The following is an 18,193-nucleotide window of genomic DNA, read 5'->3' on the forward strand; positions in this document are numbered from 1 at the left end:
AGGGCCCAAGGGAGCCGGGCTGGTGGGTGGACAGACAGACAGGAGGTAAAATGTAGTTAACTTTATTCTCCTTAAACCACAAAATAGAGTCTTTGGTTGTACAAACGTCACTAGTTACAGTCTTGCCAAGAGGTCCTGGCTCGGGGGAGGGTTAGTCGGAGGTGGAGCTCCTGAGGGATCTCTTTAAAATGCTAACACCCAGGTTAAAAGACTTGGGGCAGGAGTGGCGACGGGGGCCCCCACCCCAAGTCCGGGGAGGCAGCCGCCCCTAGGAGGGCACGGGGCCCAGGCCGCGGCGCCCCGGCCGCACGGCCCGGCGGCTGCTGCACAGTGTCACATCTTCGGGGCTTACAGCACCGGGCGAAGGCCTGCCCAGGAGAGCCAGGGCTACCTCCCCGTCCTCCTCCTGTGGGCCTGGGGGCAGAGACAGCAGCCGTGAGTCGGGGTCGCCAGGCACCCTGGAGCCCGCCCTCAGCCGGCCGCCAGCTCACCGGGGCTGGGAGATGGCTCGAGAGGCCGCAGCTCCTCCACGAAGTCTGGAGACTGTGATGGGAAAAAGCAGTCAGTGCCCGGCCTGTGCCCACCGTGGGCCCGGCCCCTGCCCGGCTCCGACGCCCACGGAGTCTGTATGGGGTCAGGGCCGAGCCCGGCTTTGAAAGGGAGGCGGGCAGAGGAGTGGGGCAGGAAACAGGAAAAGGGCGGGCGGGAGCGTGGGCTGGCGGCGTGCATCTGGGCCGGGAGGCCCGAGTACCTGGATGTCATAGACAGGTCTGGAAGAAGGCAGGGCTGCAAACGCCCTGTAGTCAAACTTCTTTCCAGACAGAGGCTTGGGAGGGCAGCGTGAGGGGGGGAGGTAGAGAGTGTGCAAGGAGGAGGTGAGGGGGGAGGCGCGTGGACCCCCCTCCCCCGGGCTGGGGCTGCCAGCTCCTCACCAGGCGTCCGGGGGAGGTGCTGGTCTGGATGCCAAGGTCTGCAGGATGAAGAGCAGCTGAAGCCCCTGCAGGAGGCCGACCCCGCCATGCCCGGCCCCTCCCCCACCAAGCACAGACCTTCCAGGGGAGGAGGGGACGGGGTGGGAGCTGGCGATGGGGACTCGGCCAGCCGCTCCAGGGGCCCTCGCTTGGCCCTGCCCTCCTGGGACTTGCTAAGAACCATCTGTGCTCGGAGAGCATCCTGCTCCAGAGACTTCATCCTGCAAGGATGGAGCGGTGAGGCCGGGCGGGGCCGGGCGGGGCCGGGCGAGGCCGAAGCGGGGCTCACCTGGCGGCCCTCCACAGCGCCCGCTTCTCAGCCTCCAGGGCTCGGCGCTCTGCGGGTGACAGGGCCCGCTCGGGTGCCCGCAGCTCTGGGCTCTGCATGCGCAGCCGCTCCTGATGGCGCCGCTCTGCTTTGGCTGTCCGCACTGGGGCACCGCCGCTCGGAGGTTGGGGAGATGCCGGGCTGGGCCTGGGGAGCCAGACCGGAGCAGTGAGGGGGGCCTCTGCGGGGGGAGGAGGAGGGCTCGCCCGCCCCGTCTCACCCTCTCGGGGGGCCAGGGTCTGCCCAGGGCGGCTCGTCCTCCGGCAGCTCCTCATCCAGTGCCGCCCGGCCCGGGCTGGGGCCCGCGATGCGCTGCGCGGCGGCCTCTTCCTGCAGCATCTGCGCCCGCTTCTGCTGCAGCTTGCGGGCTGCGGGGCAGCGGAGGCTCAGTCCGTGCGGCCCGGGCCCGCCCGGCCTCACGCAACCCACCCGCGCCTCACCTTCCTCTTCCTGCATCTTCCTCAGGTCATCCGCACCCACCAGGGACACGCGCTTGGGGTGGCCCTCGGCCTGGGGTGCCCGCACATCCAGCTCAAAGTACTTCTGCCGCTCTCGGAAAGACAGCTGCTCGGGGGAGGCCGCCGGCCCGGGCGTGGGGGGCTGGACGGGGGCGGGCTCTCAGACTCGGCGGGCCTTCCTCCCGCGGGCCCCCTGTCCCGGGCAGCCCTGCCCCTGGATGGCCTTACCTGACCGCTGAGGTCCTCGGGGGGGTGTGCAGCGGGCACGGCGGCGAAGGCCCTGTAGGCCTGCTTCACGCGGGCGGGCAGCTCGTCCGGGGAGGGCGGCTGGGGGCAGAGTACCCGTGAGCGGGGCTAGCACAGCGGTCCCCACCCCACCCAGGAGGGACACGCTGCCATCCCACCCCGTGGGACAGGCCACTCACAGAGCAGGGGCCACCTCTGTCCCTGGGGGCCAGGGAGCCCCTGGGCCAGGCCTGAGCCAATGGCTGGATCACCCCTGGCTTGGTCTGCACAGGACAGGGGCGGGGCCAGTGGCAGCAGGAATGGAAGGAAGAGAGAAAGACAGAGATGAGGCCAAGCTGCTAGCAGAGCTGGGAGGACCCGCTTCAGGCGCTGGGATGCCCTGCAGGGCGTGGCAGGTGCTTGCGACCGGACGGTCCACGTAGCCGGGCGGGGGCGGGGGGGGGGGGGGGGGAGGGAGGAGGGGCAGCTGAGCTCTCCGGCTGGGCCCAGCCTGAGCGCATGAGCAGGGAGGGCAGCCAGCAGGCCTGGGAAGGAGGCGGCCCTCAGCATGGCGCCCGGGGCCTGTGGCAGACACCCACCTGCGGGCTGCCTGGAGAGCAGGGAGCCCCCGCCGCCTTTCCTCCAGGTGTTCCTGGCGGCGCCTGAGGGAAGGGAGTGGGTGGGGGAGGGGTCTGGGCCCGGTGCCTGCACCCCCTGCAGCGAAGGTGCCCTCCTCCGTCCCCAGCCCAAGCAAGCCCGGGCTGCCTCCACAGCGGCCTCCCCCTCGGGCTGGGGGTCCCGCAGCCTTCTGCTCTACTGGAGCCTCAGCTGGGAGGCGAGGCGTCTGTTCACAGCCCCGAGCTCTGCTAGAGCTGGGGACAGGGACAGACCAGGGCGGGGCAGCGATGGGGCCTGGGCAGCACCAGCCCGCGAAGCAAGGCGCTGCACCTTCTCCTGAGGACCCCGAAAGCGCTCCCTCCACCCTGGCCAGGCGGGTCCTCCGCGGGCCGCTCCCGCGGGCCTCCCTGTGGGAGGGGCCTCCCCCGGCTCACGGCTCCGGAGCGCCCTCGCCTAAGCCCCTCCTTCCCCATGGTCAGTTCTCCCACACCGCCTGTGCTGTTCCCCAGTCCACCCGTGACGGCTGTGCATCCCGACCCTCCACAAGCCCAGACGGCGCTGGGGTCCCGGCAGCCCCGCTGCCCCCAGCGAGCTGGGCTCGGGCTCCCCCGGCCCGCCGCCGCCCAGCGGCTCCAGGAAAGGTGGGAGGAGAGGTTAGGTCTCAAGGGGCCTCCACGCCTCACACCCCTCACCCTGTGCGTGCTGCCGGCGCCAGGCACCGCGGCCAGGGACCGGTAGTCCAGCTTTAGGGGCTCCAGACTCGGGGCCTGTGGAGAGCGGACACAGGGCTAGCAGAGCTGTGGGGTCAGGGGCACAGCCACTCAGGCCCCAAGGCGGGCCGAAGGGAGACTCACCGCGGCCTCCATAGGCACAGGCCCCCAGGGAGGCGTTGGGGCGGGCAGCTCCTCCTGTGGGCATGGCAGACGTGGTCAAGGCTGGCACCAGGGCCCCAGCCTCAGTGCCAGCTGCCACAAGCCTTACCTTGCCCGAGCCCTCGGGGCTCAGCTCCCGGTCAACGGAGGAGATGCTCTCCAGGCTGTTCCTGTGCCCGATGCCCGCGGCGAAGGGGTTGGCAATGACCCCCGGGGACACCTGTGGGAGAGGCGGGGGTGGGTGGCACTTCGGGCCTGGGCCCAGCCCATGACACACAGGGACATGGGACCACGTCCTGCCAGGCTGGCCAGCACACACCCGAGGGAGCCTCGGGGGGCCCCTGCGGGCCGCCCGGCCGCGTCCGCGCTCTCGTGCTCGGTGCCACAGTGCCCTGGCCACCCTGCTTGGCGTGGGAGCCGAATGGGCGGACCGCAGTCATCTGGGGAGGAAGGTGGCCAGCGAGGCGGGCCAGGCCTGGGAAGCGGACTCAGAACCAGGGACCGTGCCGGGAAGGCCTGGTCCATTCTGAAGCTCAGACCCAAGCTGGGGCATCGGGACAGGGGTGAGGGCGGCTGGGAGGGTGTGCCCGGCACACACGTGCTTGAGATGAAGTTTCCCAGGCACACGGACCTCCTGCGGCCTTGCCAGGGAGGCCTAGGAAGAGGCCCACGGAGGCGTGAGCCACTGTTTTACACCACTGCAATAATGGGGGGTCCAGGGGACAAGGAAAGGCGGAGCAGCTGCTGAGACCTAGGAAGATGGGCTGGAAGGGATGGCCGCAGCGGCGGCTTGGGCAGGGCAGGGCCCGGGCCGCGCTCAGCACGCAGGAGCGAACATGCCAACGCATGGACGCGAGGAACGGTGCTGGGCAAGGGCAGGCACGACGGAAACGTAACTGTTCTGCTCAGATTCTGACAACACTGGCAGCTCCACCTTCCTCTCACCCTTTAGAACAACCGAGTGAAAAAGGCACCGGCAGGCTGGGGGAAGGGCGGGAAGGGCGGCCAGGCTGAGGGAAGGGGGCAGGGCTGGGTGGCCTCAGGCTTCCTGGAGCCTTGAACCTGCTGGGACCCGCAGCTCAGACGTCACCGCCCGCACCCAGGCACAGTGACCGCAGGGCAGGAGGGTGAGGCGGCCCCCAAAGGGGCTGGGTGAGGACCCGGGCCAAGCCAAGCCCCCAGCGGCCACCAGAGGCCCGGGAAACCAGTCCTGGCTAGCATGGGCGCAGATGGCACCAGTGGCGCCCGCCGCAATGCCAGGGGCGTCAGGAGGGAGGACTCCGGGACCAGGGGCACTGCTGACAGGGGAGAGGTGCAGGGGGAGCTTCCACTGTGGGCCCTGCCCGCAGGCTCAGCCAGGGCGGGCTGGGCCAGGCCCAACAGCAGCACAGCGGGGAGCGACTCTTCTGGGGAAGTCAGGCCCAGCCCTGGCTCAGCAGGTGTTAAGCCCTCAGGGGGTCATGATGTGTCTGTGGGGTTCACCACGCATCTGCGTCCCCCTGGTCAGACCAAGTTCTCCTGGCATCAAGAACCCAGATCCAAGCCGGGCGCTGGTGGCTCACGCCTGTCATCCTAGACACTCAGGAGGCTGTGATCTGAGGATCTCGGATCAATGCCAGCCCAGGCAGAAAACTCAAGACTCTAATCTCCAATAAACCACTCAAAAAACCGGAAGTGGTGCTGCGGCTCAAGTGGTAGAGCACTCACCTTGAGCTGAAGAGCTGAGGGACAGCGCCCAGGCCCAGAGTTCAAGCCCCACGACAGACCCAAAAAAAAAAAAAAAAAAAGAACCCAGATCCATTCACGGCCTGCAGGAGTCCTGAATAGCATGCTAGGCCTACCTGCTCCCCACAGCCGGGCAGGACCAGTCCACACCACAGCACTGCGGCCCTGAGCACCAGGTGTGGGGGCCACTCAGGCAGGACAAACGTAAGCAGCAGTAAAAACCAGACAGCACACGTCAGCAGGCTCAGAGCCCTTCACTCGCCACTGTTACTGGGTGTGACTCAAGTGGTAAGTACCTAACAAACGCAAGGCAAGTTCAGAGAGAGGAGAGCGGCCTGGGGGAGCGGGATCGCGAGCAGCTCTCCCAGGTCACACCCGACAGCGGCCCCAGCCACGGACGCAGACGGGGCAGGTGTAACCCCTCGGGAAACCACCGCAGCCGCAGCAGACTGCAGCTCTCCGCTGGAAGAACAGCCCCTTAATTACAACACCAGCAGCAGAGCTTTAAGTGCTAGTCTTGAGCAAAGAAAGCTCAGGGACAGTGCCCAGATCCTGAGTTCAAGACCCAGGACTGGGAAAAAAAAAAAAAAAAAGTTCTAAGGGCCAGGTACGATGGTGCATGCTGCCCATCACCCAAGCTACTTTCGAGGTAGAATCAAGAGGGCTGGGTTCAAAGCCAGCCTGGGGGAAAGTTAGCATCCATCTCAGTAAGCTGGGCCTGGTGTCAGATGCCTGCCACCAGCTACACAGATGGCACAATAGGATCGTCAGTTTGCCTAGGACCCGAGGCCAGACCTAGGCAAAGACCTACACAAACTCGAGATCATATCTGAATAAAGGGCTAGAGGTGTGTCTGAGTGGAAATGCCAAAGCAGCTGCTCAGTAAGTGCGGGGCCCCGAGTTCAAACCCCAGTTCTGCGTGCAACCCCAGCCCAGCCATGTACAAAAGCGCTAGCGCAATCGTGCTGGGGTCAAACATGCAAGTGTCAACGCGAGGCTAGGTCATTGCCACTAGCGGTGCCGGGGCCCTGCGCACGGGCAGGGCAGGCGCGGGAGGACACGCACGGGAGGCAAACCCCCGCCTGGGGTTTGCCCCAAAGCAGCCAGGCCGGCGACAAGCGTTTTCCAAAACTAGTGAAGGAGCAACTTGGGCATGGACGTGAGAAAATGGGCCAAAAAGATGATGCCAGGCCTCATTCAATGTCTATTTTGGAACCTGGCACATTTGTTCAAAAGAAGAAACACAAAAGAACAAACCGGAGCGGCCCGGCGGCTGTGAGCCACCGACCTGGAGCCGGCAGCAGCGTCTGGGGCAGCTCCCTGCGACCAACGCGGCCCAGGCCCATGGCCTTGCCCACTCAGCGAGTGACCGGAGGACACACTGCTGTCCACCAGATGGCAGAGCTGTGTTTTAAAGGTACAGCAAGCACGGAAAGAAACCAGAACAGACAGGCTGCTGAAGGCATCAGAAGGGAGACACAGAGCAGAGACCAGAGACCAGGATGTGTGTACCTCAGAAGGGAGACACAGAGCAGAGACCAGCACATCTAAAGGAAGTGTGGGAACTCAATTCATAGAAAGTGGGGATTTTCATGACCCCAAAGATGCCATCTGGCGGTGGACACTGCAGGGCCCCACCCTAGGGGGCTGCCGCAGCCAGGGTCTGGAGGGAACAGTGGTCATGCAAGAAGACTCGGCCCCCAGCAGCAAGGACACAGACACTGCCTGAGCTTTAAGACCTCAGCGTGGACCCTTCTGCGAAGATCCCGCCAAGGGTGGACTTGTGGATCAGCTGGGCACTGCCCAGACATCTGCCTGTCCCGGCAGGGACCAGACACACAGCAGGGGGACGGGGCTGGCCACGAGCATGGGTCATGCCAGCGCCCCCTGCTGGTTGACGCTTGCACCCTTCTCTGGAGTAAAAGTTTGAACTAGGTAATAGGTGGAGCGCAGGACCTTGACCACACACAAGGCAAGCCCTCCTGGGACAGGGCCACCCAGAGCAAAGCCCTCCTGGGACAGGGCCACCCAGAGCAAAGGCCTAAAGGAAATCGTCCCTAGGCCACCAAGGCCCTGGGGGATAAGAGCTAGGGGGAGGCACTCCAGTCCCCGCAGGCCCCAGTCCCCCGTCCAGACAAAGGCAACTGTGTCCCCGGGGGGGGGGGGGGGGACTGGCCTGGGGAATCTCTCCATGTCTGGTGGGAAGCCACCACACCAAAGACACTCTACCAGAGCGATGCAGGGTGGGTTTGCGTCCCCAAGCCCAGTGTGCACCACAGAGGCCACGGGCATGCACCGGAGACCCCTGTCTAGCCAGGATGACCTCCACAAAGCTCAGCGGCCGCCGCGGGTGAAGGCCATGGGGGCTCAGTGCGGAGGGGACGCAGGAACAGCCGATGGGAGAGGACGGGGGAGGGAGAGAGCCGGGAGAGCAGCCTCGAGCCCAGCCCCAGACCGGGCAAGCTGGGGGGGCCTGGGCTTGACGCTGGGCGCAGCGGGGGAAGCCAGCGATCAGACAGAGATGGTGGGAGTGAGCGCTGAGGGGCTGCCAGATGCCCCTTGGGGTCGGGCAGAGCCAGGGAGCAACCGGAAGCCCTGAGTGGGGACCCTGAGCGCAACCTGGCTGGGTGCTGGAGCTCCCTCCTGGAGGGGCGGGCGGGTGGCCGTCCGTCCGTCCCGTCCAGCCAGCGGCGGCCCGTCCAAGCGCTGCCTGCCGGAGCCCGGCGCGCGCGCAGCACTCACCTCCAGGCCCGCAGCGGCGCTGGTGTCGAAGCCGTCGCACACGAGCACGGTGAGCGAGTCGCCCACGCTGCGCAGCAGCTGCACGGCCTCTGCGTGGGTGAGGCCCAGCAGGCTCTGCTGGTTCACCTCCAGCAGACGCAGCCCCACGCGCAGACGCCCGTCGCGCCCGGCCGCCCCCGCGAGGCTCACCTGCGGGTGGGGGGCCCGTGAGACGCCGTGGGGGGGCCGGTGCCCAGCGCCACCCAGCACCGGCAGGGAGAGGGGCCTCACCTTGGAGATAAAGATGCCCTCGTCTGTGGGGTCGCAGGGGTTGCCTGCGTGGCCCTTGGCGCCCCCCCGGATGCTGATGCCCAGCTTCTCCCCGGGAGCCTTCTGGATACAGAGCTCCCGCATGCCGGGGGGTGGGGGGTCCCTCCGAACCAGCAGGCACAGCTCCAGGCAGGGCCGGAGCAGAGCACTGACGGCCTCCTGGTGCGTGGCCTCGCGGATGTCCTGCCCGTTCACCGCAAGGATCCGGTCCCCAACTCGAAGGCCGCAGCGAGCCGCGAGGCCCCGAGGAAGCACCTGTGGGGGAGGGCGCGGTCCCGTGGGGCGGGGTGCGCCAACCCCGCCCGGCAGCCCGGAGCCCTGCGCCGCTGCCCACCAGGCCCCCTTACCTTGGAGATGAACACACCGGGCTCCTGGGTACCGAACGGGTGGCTGGAGTGGTCAGAGCCACCGACGATGCTGAGCCCCAGCGGGCCCCCCACCCTGGGCACACGGACCTCCTGGGGACGCAGAGCAGGCCTCAGCAGGGGAGTGGGCAGGGGGGCACTGACAACTCGTATCTGCCAGGGCCCCCAGACCAGGCCGGGCCCCTGGGGCATGCACGCGGAGCCTGTACCCTGCCCGGCGCCACTGCTCGCGCAAGCGGACGGCGGGCAGCAGCTTACCTCCACGGGGTACGGTCCTTCTAAGGTGGCCGCCAGGAGGCCGGGGGACAGCCTGGGCTCCGCGGGGGCGACGGCGCTCACGGCGGCGGAGGTGGCAGTGGGGAGGGCCGGGGAGGCCGGCGCGGGGGGACTCGGAGGGAGGGGGCCCTCAGCCTCCCTCTCCAGCAGCAGAGCGATGGTGGGGGAGGCGGCGGTCAGCAGGGAGACGGCGTGGTCGTGCCTGGCGTCGGTCATGTCCACTCCGTTGATCTGCAGGTCGCATGGGTCAGGCAGGGCGGCCAGGGCGACGGAGGGCATGGGGCAGGCCTCCTCCTCACTCACCGACAGGACGCGGTCGCCGACCTGTAGCGTGCCAGCCCTGTGGGCCGCGCCCCCCTCGGCGATGCGGGAGATGAAGATGCCCTGCAGGGAGGGGCAGGGGCTGAGGCTGGGGGCGGGGGAGGCCGCGGAGAAGGGCCTGGCCGCCCACCGAGGACGTCCCGCACCGCGGGCGCTGCTCACCCCGTCGCCTGCCCGGTACGGCGTGGAGCCTTTCCCACCGGCGATGCTGAAGCCCAGGCCCTTCTCGCTGCGCACGAGGCAGGCGGTGTGGCGCTGGCGGAGGGGCGCCGGGGTGTCGGGCTGGAGCAGGGCCAGGCGCAGACCCCCTCCCCGCCGCTCCCGAGGGCTGGAGTCGTCCTCGGGGCGCAGCGGCGTGATGGTGACTGCGTTCTCTGGCTCCACCATCCGTTCCCGCCACACCCGCATCTGCACGGCCGCGCCGGCCCCCCGCAGCGCCTCCACCGCCTCGTGGTGCTCGGCCTCGTGCAGGGCCACACCGTTCACCTGCGACCGGGACAGAGCCGGGCGCATGGGCCAGCGCGCTCCCACGGGAGCAGACACACGCCCTCGCAGCCGGGCCGGAGTGGGGTCCCTACTCCTAGACACCCCTGGCGACCCAGTGCCCGCCCCGCCCTCGGAGAAGAGTGCATGAACACCAGAGGATTCCCCCGAGGGCCCCGCCCCCGTGCCCACCCCCGTGCCCCACCCCGTGCCCCTCAGGGGCCAACTGCCCAGACGGGGTCTCCCACGCTCCCCAACAGGGAGCCCACCTGCCACGGTGCCACGCCGTGCTTCATGCCCCCATGGGGGTCTCTGGGGCTGCGGCCTGTGAGCGCCTCAGCCTCACCTGCTGGTGTGGCCCCCCTCCCGAGAGTAGCAACCAAGACCCGACATCTGGGACTGCGGAGCTCAGAGACCTCAGCTGCCCTTCCCGTCAGGGGAGAAGCGCTCACCTCAAGGAGTTTGTCCCCTACACGAACTCCAGCGCGGGCTGCGGGGCCTTCTTCAGACACCCGAGAGATGAAAACACCCTGAGGGCAAGCAGAGGCTGTCGGCAGCGCCAGGCCTCTGTCCCGGCCCTTTGGGAAGTGGCCTATGGTGGCTGCGAAAGGCCTTAAAGCCCCTGGGGGGGGGGACCCACTCCCTGTAGACCCTGGCCTGACCCCCAAGGGCGGGAAGAGGAGTACTGGGCTAGGGCAGAGGGGATGAGCTCAGGTTGCCAGGGGGCCCCGAGACCAGTGAGCTGTGCAAGTCAGCTTTGGAAGAGGCTCGACCCCGCAGGCATAGGAGAAGGGGAGAGAAAGAAGAGAAGAGATGGAAAGAGAGAAAGGAACGCAGAGACAGAGTACACACGCAAAAGCGTCAACAGCTGGCGCACGCCCTGGGCTCCCCCCTTCCCGGGCCCCTCGGTGCCCTGGCGACCCTGTCTTCCCGTTGGGGAGTGAGCACGCGCAGGCATCGTGGGGTGAGCAGACACATCTGGGTGACAGGAGCTGTCAGCAGGGCGAGGGGCTCCAGCTAGCAGGGCCCCGTGGCTGGCGGGCAGCCGCTCACCTCGTCGTCCCCCTTGTAGGGGGTTGAGCCCTTGCCCCCCGCGATGCTGATGCCCAGGCCCCCAGTCTGCCGGACGATGGTGAGTGTCAGCTGGAAGAGAGCAGACGCGGTGTCTGGGAGGATCGGGGCGGCCCATGTGTCCCCAGCAACGGCAGGCCTGGCCATGCCGATGCCACCTCCGGTGGGTGGCCCGTTCTGCCCCCAGGCTGCCTCAGACTGCGCAGCACTCCTCCCGGGACAGGCTGCCCGGGCTCCAGCCCTGGGGGCGTGGCTAAGGTCCAGCTCTGGGGCTTTCTGGAAGGGGTCTGTGCTCCATCCACGGGGTAGGAAAGTGAAAGCCCGCAGCCCAAGCAGCAGTGAGAGCCCTGGCCCCACAGAGCGGCCCCGCGTACAGACCTCTTCCTCCTCAATGCGGGCGGGCTCTATCAGCAGGTTATTGGCCTGGTCAAACGACACCCCCTGTTAGGACAGGAGCAGCGAAGCATGCAGGTCAGCCACCACGGGGACACCACCACTGCGCAACCCTCACCAGGAGCAGACAGGACAGAGGAGAGAGCCCCAAGCTCCTGCGGGCCCAGCCAGCTCCACCCCAGCTGGGCTTGGTGCTGCCCACACCCAGGCTCCTTCCAGTGTGGAGGTTCGAGGCTGTGGACGCGCTGGGTCCTGCCCGGCGGTCTCAGGGTTTGCGTGTTGAGTGGGGAGGCTGGGTCTCTGAGCATTCCCAAGGGAGGTACCAGGGCACCCTCCATGCTCAGCAGGGTCCTCTGTGAGCCGGCAGTGCAAACTCGAGTGTCCCCCCAATTTGCCTGCAGTCGGGGAGAGCCTGCTAGTCCCTGGGTCAAGCCGCGGGTCAGCGGCAGGGCTGATCAGGACACGAGGGGAGACCCTGCCAGAGCCAGTAGCTGGGGTGGCGGAGGGGACCATGGCTTGGCACCCTGGGTGGGTGCACCTGGCCCCGTGGAGCAAGGCCCCGCCTGGCCTGCCAGCCCACCAGGTGGCTGTGGGCCCACGAAGCTACCACGAGCTCCAAGCACAGTCAGCGCCAGGGGCCTAAGAGGCAGCAGGGAACGCGCAGGGGTGGACTCGAGTGCGGACATGCCCACTGCCCTTCCCCAGGCAGCTGTGGCTCAAGGCTGGAGAGGCGGCAGGCCCGGGCCTGAGAACTACTCTCTACCATAGCACGGGCAGGGGGCGGGACACCCACCTTGACAGAGGGGGCAGAAGCCGCGGCCTCTTCTTTGTCCTCCTCCTCCGTGGTGGCCTCTCCCTCCTCCTCAGCCCTGTCCTCCTCCTCCTCCTCCTCCTCCTCTTGGGCCTGAGGTGCCCAGGGCGCCCGGGGGCCGTTGTGCCAGCCCCCAGGCCCAAGGGGGCCCTCCCCGACTGGCTGTGTCCCCTGCAGCAGGGCCACCACGGCCTCGGGCTGCGGAAGCCTGGAGATCTTGAAGTGCTTCTTGTAGTGGGGCGTGTCCTTCCGGATGAGACGCTGCCGCCCGCCCGGCAGGGGCCAGGCGGCCTCGGGGTGTCCCTCCTCGCTTTCGCCGTCCTCCCTGGGCAGCAGCGTGTCCTCCGCGAAGTGTACTGTGGGCTGTGCGGTGTAAGGACCAGGGGGTCAGCCAGGCCAGGGCGGCAGGGGCCAAGACCCGGAGCCCCCGTGCCCAAGACTCGGGCGGCCAGGGACACGGAAAGGCCGAGGCTGGCGGGGCCTCTGGCAGGAAGCGCCCACAGTCAGCGGAGGAGGGGAGCAGCTGGGCAGTGGAGGGTGGCAGGTGGCGCCCCCCCACCCCGGGTCCTGCCCCCCACGCGTGCACGACCAGCACCGGCACCGGCACCTCTGCTGTGGCCTCGCGCGCTGGGCTGGGTGTAGGTGCGCAGCCCCGCCCCGGCCTCTTCCCTTTACCTGCCAGTCCTCACCTCCTCGTAGCCCTCCTCCGTGTCCTCCTCCTGCCCTGGCGACATGGCTTCCTGCTGGTCCAGCTCCGGCGCGGGCTCCAGGGGGCCCTCGGGCTCCCCCTCCGAGGCCGTGCTGGTGGCCGGGCCAGAGCCTCCGCTCAAGGCGGACTCTGCGCTCAGCCGCTTCTCCTGTGGGGGAAGCGGCAGCAGGCTGTGTGGAGGCTCCGGCCCGCGGTCCCCTCAGCTCCCCAGCCTGAGAAGCCACGGACACACCAGACCGGGGCCTGCCCCGAGGCACACGGCAGCCAGGGCGGCCTGCGGAAGCCCACCTCGGCCGAGGGCTGGTCGAGACGCAAGGCGTGCATGCCCAGCCCCTCTAGTCCATGGGTCCAGTGGCACCCACACTTCCAAAAGCGCCCCAGGTCCTGATGTCAAAAGCTTCCAAATGAGCAGACTGCCCTGCTCCCCCAGCCAGCCACCGATGGTGTCTGGGGGGGATGCAGAGGCCCTCTGGCCACAGGACAGCCCTGCGTGGTGCCACAGACACAGCGCCCTACAGCCCTCGGCACGCCCTGCCCCTCCCACGTGCGCCGGGCAGCCGGGAAGGAAGGGCGGGACGCAGCCCACCTCCTGGGAAGGCGAGGGAGGCCCCGCGTCGGGCCTGCAGGTGTAGGCCTCGCTCCGGCGCTCCTCCATGCCCCTCTTCATCACTTTGAGCTCACTGGGGTGAGGCGTGGCCCGGCGCTGCAAGCCCTGCAGGGGCACAGGGATGAGAGACGGGAATGGAAGGGGGTGAGGGAGGGGTGGGCGGAGGCGCACCGCCCAGGGGCCCCACCCCTGCGTACCCGCTTCACCGCAGCCTCCTCCGCATCCTCGTCCCCGTCGGGGTCAAGGAACTGGATGACGCTGACCCGCGCAGGCGGGGCCTCGCCACAGCCCTCCGCGGGGCTGCGCTGCGGCCCCGCTTCCTCTGTGCGAAACGGGGGTCAGGAGCGCGTCAACCGCTGCCAACCCCCCGCGGCGCCACCCGGGCCCCGCCCGCCCGGGCGCATCCACCGGCCGGATACCCAGACTGGGCAGGGGCTGCTGCGGCAGCAGGTAGCAGGTGAGCACTTTCTCCCCGGTCTGAACATCGTCCTCGGTCTGGAATCGGAGCATGGGCTGCGCCTGGTTCTCGGCCAGCCACAGGGCCTTGAGGTTGAGGTGGGTGAGCGCGAACGGCAGGCTCCGGAGCCTGGGCAGGAGGGCAGGGTCAGCGCGCACCAGCCCCACGGCCAGGTCCCCGACCCTCGGTCGGTGCAGACTCACGCTGGCCACCGCGCTCACCGGTTTCCAGCCACGTCAAGCACGTGCAGCTCGGCCGTGTGGGCGAGCTCGGGCGGCAGCACGGCCAGGCGGTTGTCCCTTAAGGAGAGGACGCTGAGCGCCACACAGCCCCCAATCTCAGGAGGCAGGGCTTCGAGGTGGTTCCGGTCCACGTTGAGGTTGGTGAGCTTGGTCAACCTGCCCAGAGAGTGGGGCAGCGCCTGGCCAGGAGAAAGGGACGGAGGTTGTCAGAAACCCCCGCGGCTGGGGGGGAGGGAGGGGGAGCTGGTGCTGGTCAGGGCTTCCCACAGTGACCCACAGTGACCGCAGCCCGTGTCCTCCCCTGCTCCAAGGCCAAGGCACCCCTGCTGGACAAGATCCCCGCCACGCCATCTCCAGTCTGCTCCTTAGATGCTTCTGGCTTTGACCTCCAGGCCTGGGTGCCCGAGAGCCCCTGATGACCCGCCAGCTCTGGCTCCATGCAATGCACCCTTCTGTCCCCAGGCCCCCCTCTCACGCCGGTGGGTCCCACAGACGCTGCCCACATGCAGAGCCTAGCTCCCTGAAATCACCATGGCCACCCCCAACCCCACAGGCTCTGCTCTCCCTGGCCAGCATGGCCAATGGAAGCACCCCTCCTGCCCCCCCCCCCCCCCCCCCCCCCCCGCTCACGCTCTCTACACGTGGGCCTGCTCTCCTTGGCTTTCCCGTGCCATCCTACGCACCAGGCCCCGTCCTGGCTCACAGACCCCCACCTTGCCCTCCTTTCCCGAGCAGTCTGCACAGGCCACACCACACCCATGGATGCTTTAGCTCCTGTCCCCACGCCGACTGGAGGCCACCACCCCAGCGCTGCCCACCCACCGTTAGCAAGTTCTCCGTGAGGATCAGCTCAGAGAGGTTTTCACAGTCTCCGATGGCCTCTGTCACCTCACACAGCCGGTTCTGGTCCACCTTCAGGATAGACAGCTGCTTTAGCTGACCTGATGTCAAGAAGACATGACGAACACACTGAGCAGGGCCAGGAGCAGACCCACATTGGGTGGGCCACCCCCGGAGTGGAGATGGGTCTTCAGAGTGGCACACTCCCCCGCCCTGTCCCCCCTGCTGCCACAGATCTGTGCTGCCCAACCCCTGCACATCTGACCCGGGGCCTCCGGCTCTCACAGGCCCAGTATCCAACCTCCCATCCTCAGGATGCCCCCAGCCAGGATGTGCAGCCCCCAGCTCCAGCTCGGAACACTGACCGATGCCATCTGGCAGCCGCTGGAGCAGGTTCTGGGAAAGCAGCAAGTCTGTGAGCAAGGCCAGTCCACCCAGCTCCACAGGAAGCTCCTCCAGACGGTTCTCCGAAACATCCAGGCACACCAGACGCCGCAGGTTCCCGAGCTCCTGTGGGGTTGGACAGGCAGAGGGTCAGGGGGTGGCGGCTGGAGGTGGAGGCGGGCCTGCCCTCACTCACCGGAGGCAGCGAGGACAGCTGGTTACGGTCCAGCCACAGCTCCCGCAGGTTGGGCAGAGCCCCCAGCGTGTCAGGCTGCAGAGAGGAAGGGGGCCAGAGGAACCAGTGTGATGCTCTGCCCTCCGGGAGCAGCGGCCCCGCCTCCTCCCTTCCCCACAGCCCGTGCCTACCAGCACCTCCAGGTCATTGCCTCCCAGATCCAGCTGTTCCAGCTTAACCAGGAACGACAGGGACCTGAGGAGGAGACAGGCTCGATGTGGCCAGGCGGTGCCGGCCCCAGCACAGCTCCACCCTGGGCTAGGCGGAGCCCCGCACACTCACGCAGGCAGAGACTTGAGCAGGTTCTCCCGGAGCTCCAGGGTCACCAAGTTAGCCAAGCTGAAAAAAGACCAGGGGCACGGGCTGAGGAAGGAAGGCCTGAGCCAAGCCCTAACCAGACCCTGTCACCAAGCGGGCACCCACTTGCCCACGTCCCCGGGCAAGGCCTGCAGGGACACGTCATTCAGGGCCAGGTGAGCCAGGCTGCGCAGCTGCGTGAAGCCGTCGGGGAGCCTGGGGAAAGAAAGCCAGGCATTTCAGACACCCGGAGAGCGGCTGGCGGACATCCCCTGCCCGCTGCCCACCACCACCCTGGGTCACCACCCACCTGGACAAGGGGTTTCCGCTGAAGTCGGCGATCTCTAGAGCCTTGCAGAACTTGATGCTTTCTGGTATCTCAGGAATATCTGTGGAGAAGCATTGCCACGGAGAGACACTCGTAGCCTTCGAAACTCCTCAGATCCTCCAGCCCTCCTCCCACTTCTCTCCCCTGCCTACCATTTCGGGACACATCCAACTCCACCAGCTGCATGAAGTTGGCGACTTCAGGCGGCAACCGCTGGATCTCATTGTCACTGAGGCCCAGCTTGCGAAGGTTCAGCAGCCGAAAAAAAGGCTGTGGGCATAAGGGGTGAGCAGGGGGCACAGGCTCCCTAAGGAGGGAGAAGAACTGAACACGCAGGGTTGTGGCGTGCAAGTCTCCAGCCCTCTGCCTGTCACGTCACACAGGGCCCCAGGGTCCAGCCATGACACCCCAGCCTTGCCAGGTTCAACTCCCCATTTGATGCCACCTTCCACAAGCAAAGTACCTCCCCTGTGACCAACCCCAACCAAGAAGCAGCCAACTCCTGACTGTCCCCTGACCAGTGTAGCGTGTCACCCTCAGGAATTCATCACCACCTGTTTCTACCCTCCAGGGGGCCACATGGGTTTTATCTCTGCACCCAAACAATGGGTGTTAAAAACCTGGCAAAAGCCATCAAGGAAACAGTAATGCCCGTGACAGTAATGTCATAGGTTCCAAGGCACACAGGGCCCCACACACACGGTTACGGAGCACACGTGGGTCAGGCGGATGACCAGCAGGTAGAAAGTTGCCATATCAAGGCCGCAAGTAGAGTCACATCCTCTGTCACCCAGCCCCCAAACATCAGGCATCTGCCCCCCCACCCAGTATCAGAAGAGGAAATCTTTCATGACCTGCTTCCTCTGCTCTCCTCTCAAGAGAAAAACAAACTGACCGGAAGGAACACAAGCAAACGAGGTGGCTCCTCCAAGAGCGAGAACACAGAACCGCCCGACACCCAAGGCGTCTTAGGAGGCCCCGCCCAGCCGTCAGACCCCGGCGGTAGGCTTCAACTCCAGAGCAGAGCAGCCCAGCCGACTCTCCACCCACCTCCCGGGTCTGCCTTCCACTCGGGTCCCATCCACCTGCCGCGCCCCCACGGCTTTCCGTCCTCGGCTCGTTCCTAGGTCAGCGTCCGCCCAGTGCCCGGCAGGCCCCCGATGACCGCTGCCACCTGGTGCCAGCGCGGGCGGCGGGGGGGGGGGGGGGGGGCGGGCGGGGCGGGGCGGGGCTCCGGCCAGCAGGAACCAGCAGAGCCGGCTGGAGGCCGCGGCGCCCCGCCCGGGCAGCGTCTGCGGAGGATCGGATGGGGATCGGCGGGCGCGGGCCGGGCGGCGGGGCACCCCAGCGGCGGGCGGGCGCGGGCCGGGCGGCGGGGCACCCCAGCGGCGGGCGGGCGGGCGCGGGCCGGCAGGTGCGGCGGGCGCTCACCTTGGGCAGCTCGCGCAGCTGGTTGGCGTCGAGCAGCAGCTCCTCCAGGCTGCGGCTGTAGCGGTAGATCTCCTCGGGCACCGCCTGCAGGGAGCAGTGCCGCTTGTCCACCGACTCCACGTGCCGGTTGCAGCGCCAGAGCGGGATGCACTTGAGCATGGTGCGGGCGGGAGGCGCGCGCGCGCGGGCTCCGGCGGCGCTCGGCGGGCTCGGGCCGGGGGGCGGGGCTCGGCCCGCATGAGCGCCGGGCGCGGACGGGGTGGCGCGCGGGAGTGGGGGCGGGCCGCCGGGACCGGGACGGGCCGCGGCGGCGGGCAGCGCTGGACCCGGCCCGTACGGCGCGCTCAGACGGCGGAGCTCGGCAGGGCCGCGGCCCGGCGGCGCTCAGACTCTCAGGCGGCGGGGGCGCGGCGGCGGCTGCGCATCCCGCCCGCTCAGCTCACCGCTCGTCCTTCCGCAGCTCCGCAGCTGGAACCACCGCCGCCGCCGCTGCCGCCGCCGCCGCCGCCGCCCGCGACTACAGCCCGACCGCGCAGCCCGCCGGGAAGCCGAGGCCCGCCCTCGCCGCCCAGAACTACAACACCCAGAAGGCCCCGCGGCACGGAACCTCCGAGGATCCGTAGCGCTCGTGCGCACAGCCCGCCGGGAAGCGCGGCCCCGCCCAGGCGTCGGAGGAGCGGGGCGGCGCGGCCCCG

General features: G+C 68.0%; 1 protein-coding gene across 7 annotated transcripts; it reads right to left on the reverse strand.

Moving 5' to 3' along the window:
• Nucleotides 1-46: 46 nt before the first annotated feature.
• On the reverse strand, nt 47-17,988 carry LOC138806063 (protein scribble homolog). Of its 7 annotated transcripts, XM_069991554.1 has the most exons (38): nt 17,499-17,988; nt 16,220-16,337; nt 16,050-16,128; nt 15,866-15,955; nt 15,725-15,781; nt 15,574-15,637; nt 15,404-15,478; nt 15,189-15,333; nt 14,806-14,924; nt 13,963-14,162; nt 13,704-13,870; nt 13,482-13,606; nt 13,264-13,389; nt 12,658-12,825; nt 11,951-12,331; nt 11,143-11,205; nt 10,747-10,836; nt 10,146-10,223; nt 9,373-9,696; nt 9,193-9,273; nt 8,872-9,120; nt 8,596-8,706; nt 8,210-8,503; nt 7,940-8,128; nt 3,582-3,692; nt 3,455-3,508; nt 3,293-3,367; nt 2,582-2,644; nt 2,183-2,266; nt 1,986-2,084; nt 1,740-1,899; nt 1,520-1,667; nt 1,261-1,446; nt 1,050-1,192; nt 933-970; nt 752-826; nt 492-543; nt 47-414 (listed from the first exon to the last, which is right to left on the reverse strand). In XM_069991554.1, exons 1-38 carry the CDS (start codon nt 17,655-17,657, stop codon nt 269-271), a joined length of 4,986 nt encoding a protein of 1,661 aa, XP_069847655.1. In that variant the 5' UTR covers nt 17,658-17,988; the 3' UTR covers nt 47-268. The 7 variants fall into 7 exon arrangements, with proteins under 7 accessions (XP_069847655.1, XP_069847656.1, XP_069847658.1 ...); XM_069991555.1 differs by lacking the exon at nt 11,143-11,205; XM_069991557.1 differs by lacking the exon at nt 2,183-2,266.
• Between the last annotated feature and the right edge of the window lie 205 nt (nt 17,989-18,193).

The sequence above is a fragment of the Dipodomys merriami genome, unplaced genomic scaffold (genome assembly GCF_024711535.1).
Source record: "Dipodomys merriami isolate MVZ:Mamm:240054 unplaced genomic scaffold, mDipMer1.0.p SCAF_4, whole genome shotgun sequence".
Taxonomy (NCBI): Eukaryota; Metazoa; Chordata; class Mammalia; order Rodentia; family Heteromyidae; genus Dipodomys; species Dipodomys merriami.

Coding starts and splice junctions, on each gene's coding strand:
- LOC138806063 (XM_069991554.1), bottom strand. CDS start 17,657: ATGCTCAAGTGCATCCCGCTCTGGCGCTGCAACCGGCACGTGGAGTCG. Junction 10,837..11,142: donor CCCGCATTGAGGAGGAAGAG/GTCTGTACGCGG, acceptor GCTCTCTTCCAG/CTGACACTCACCATCGTCCG. Junction 9,274..9,372: donor CGTACCGGGCAGGCGACGGG/GTGAGCAGCGCC, acceptor CCCTCCCTGCAG/GGCATCTTCATCTCCCGCAT.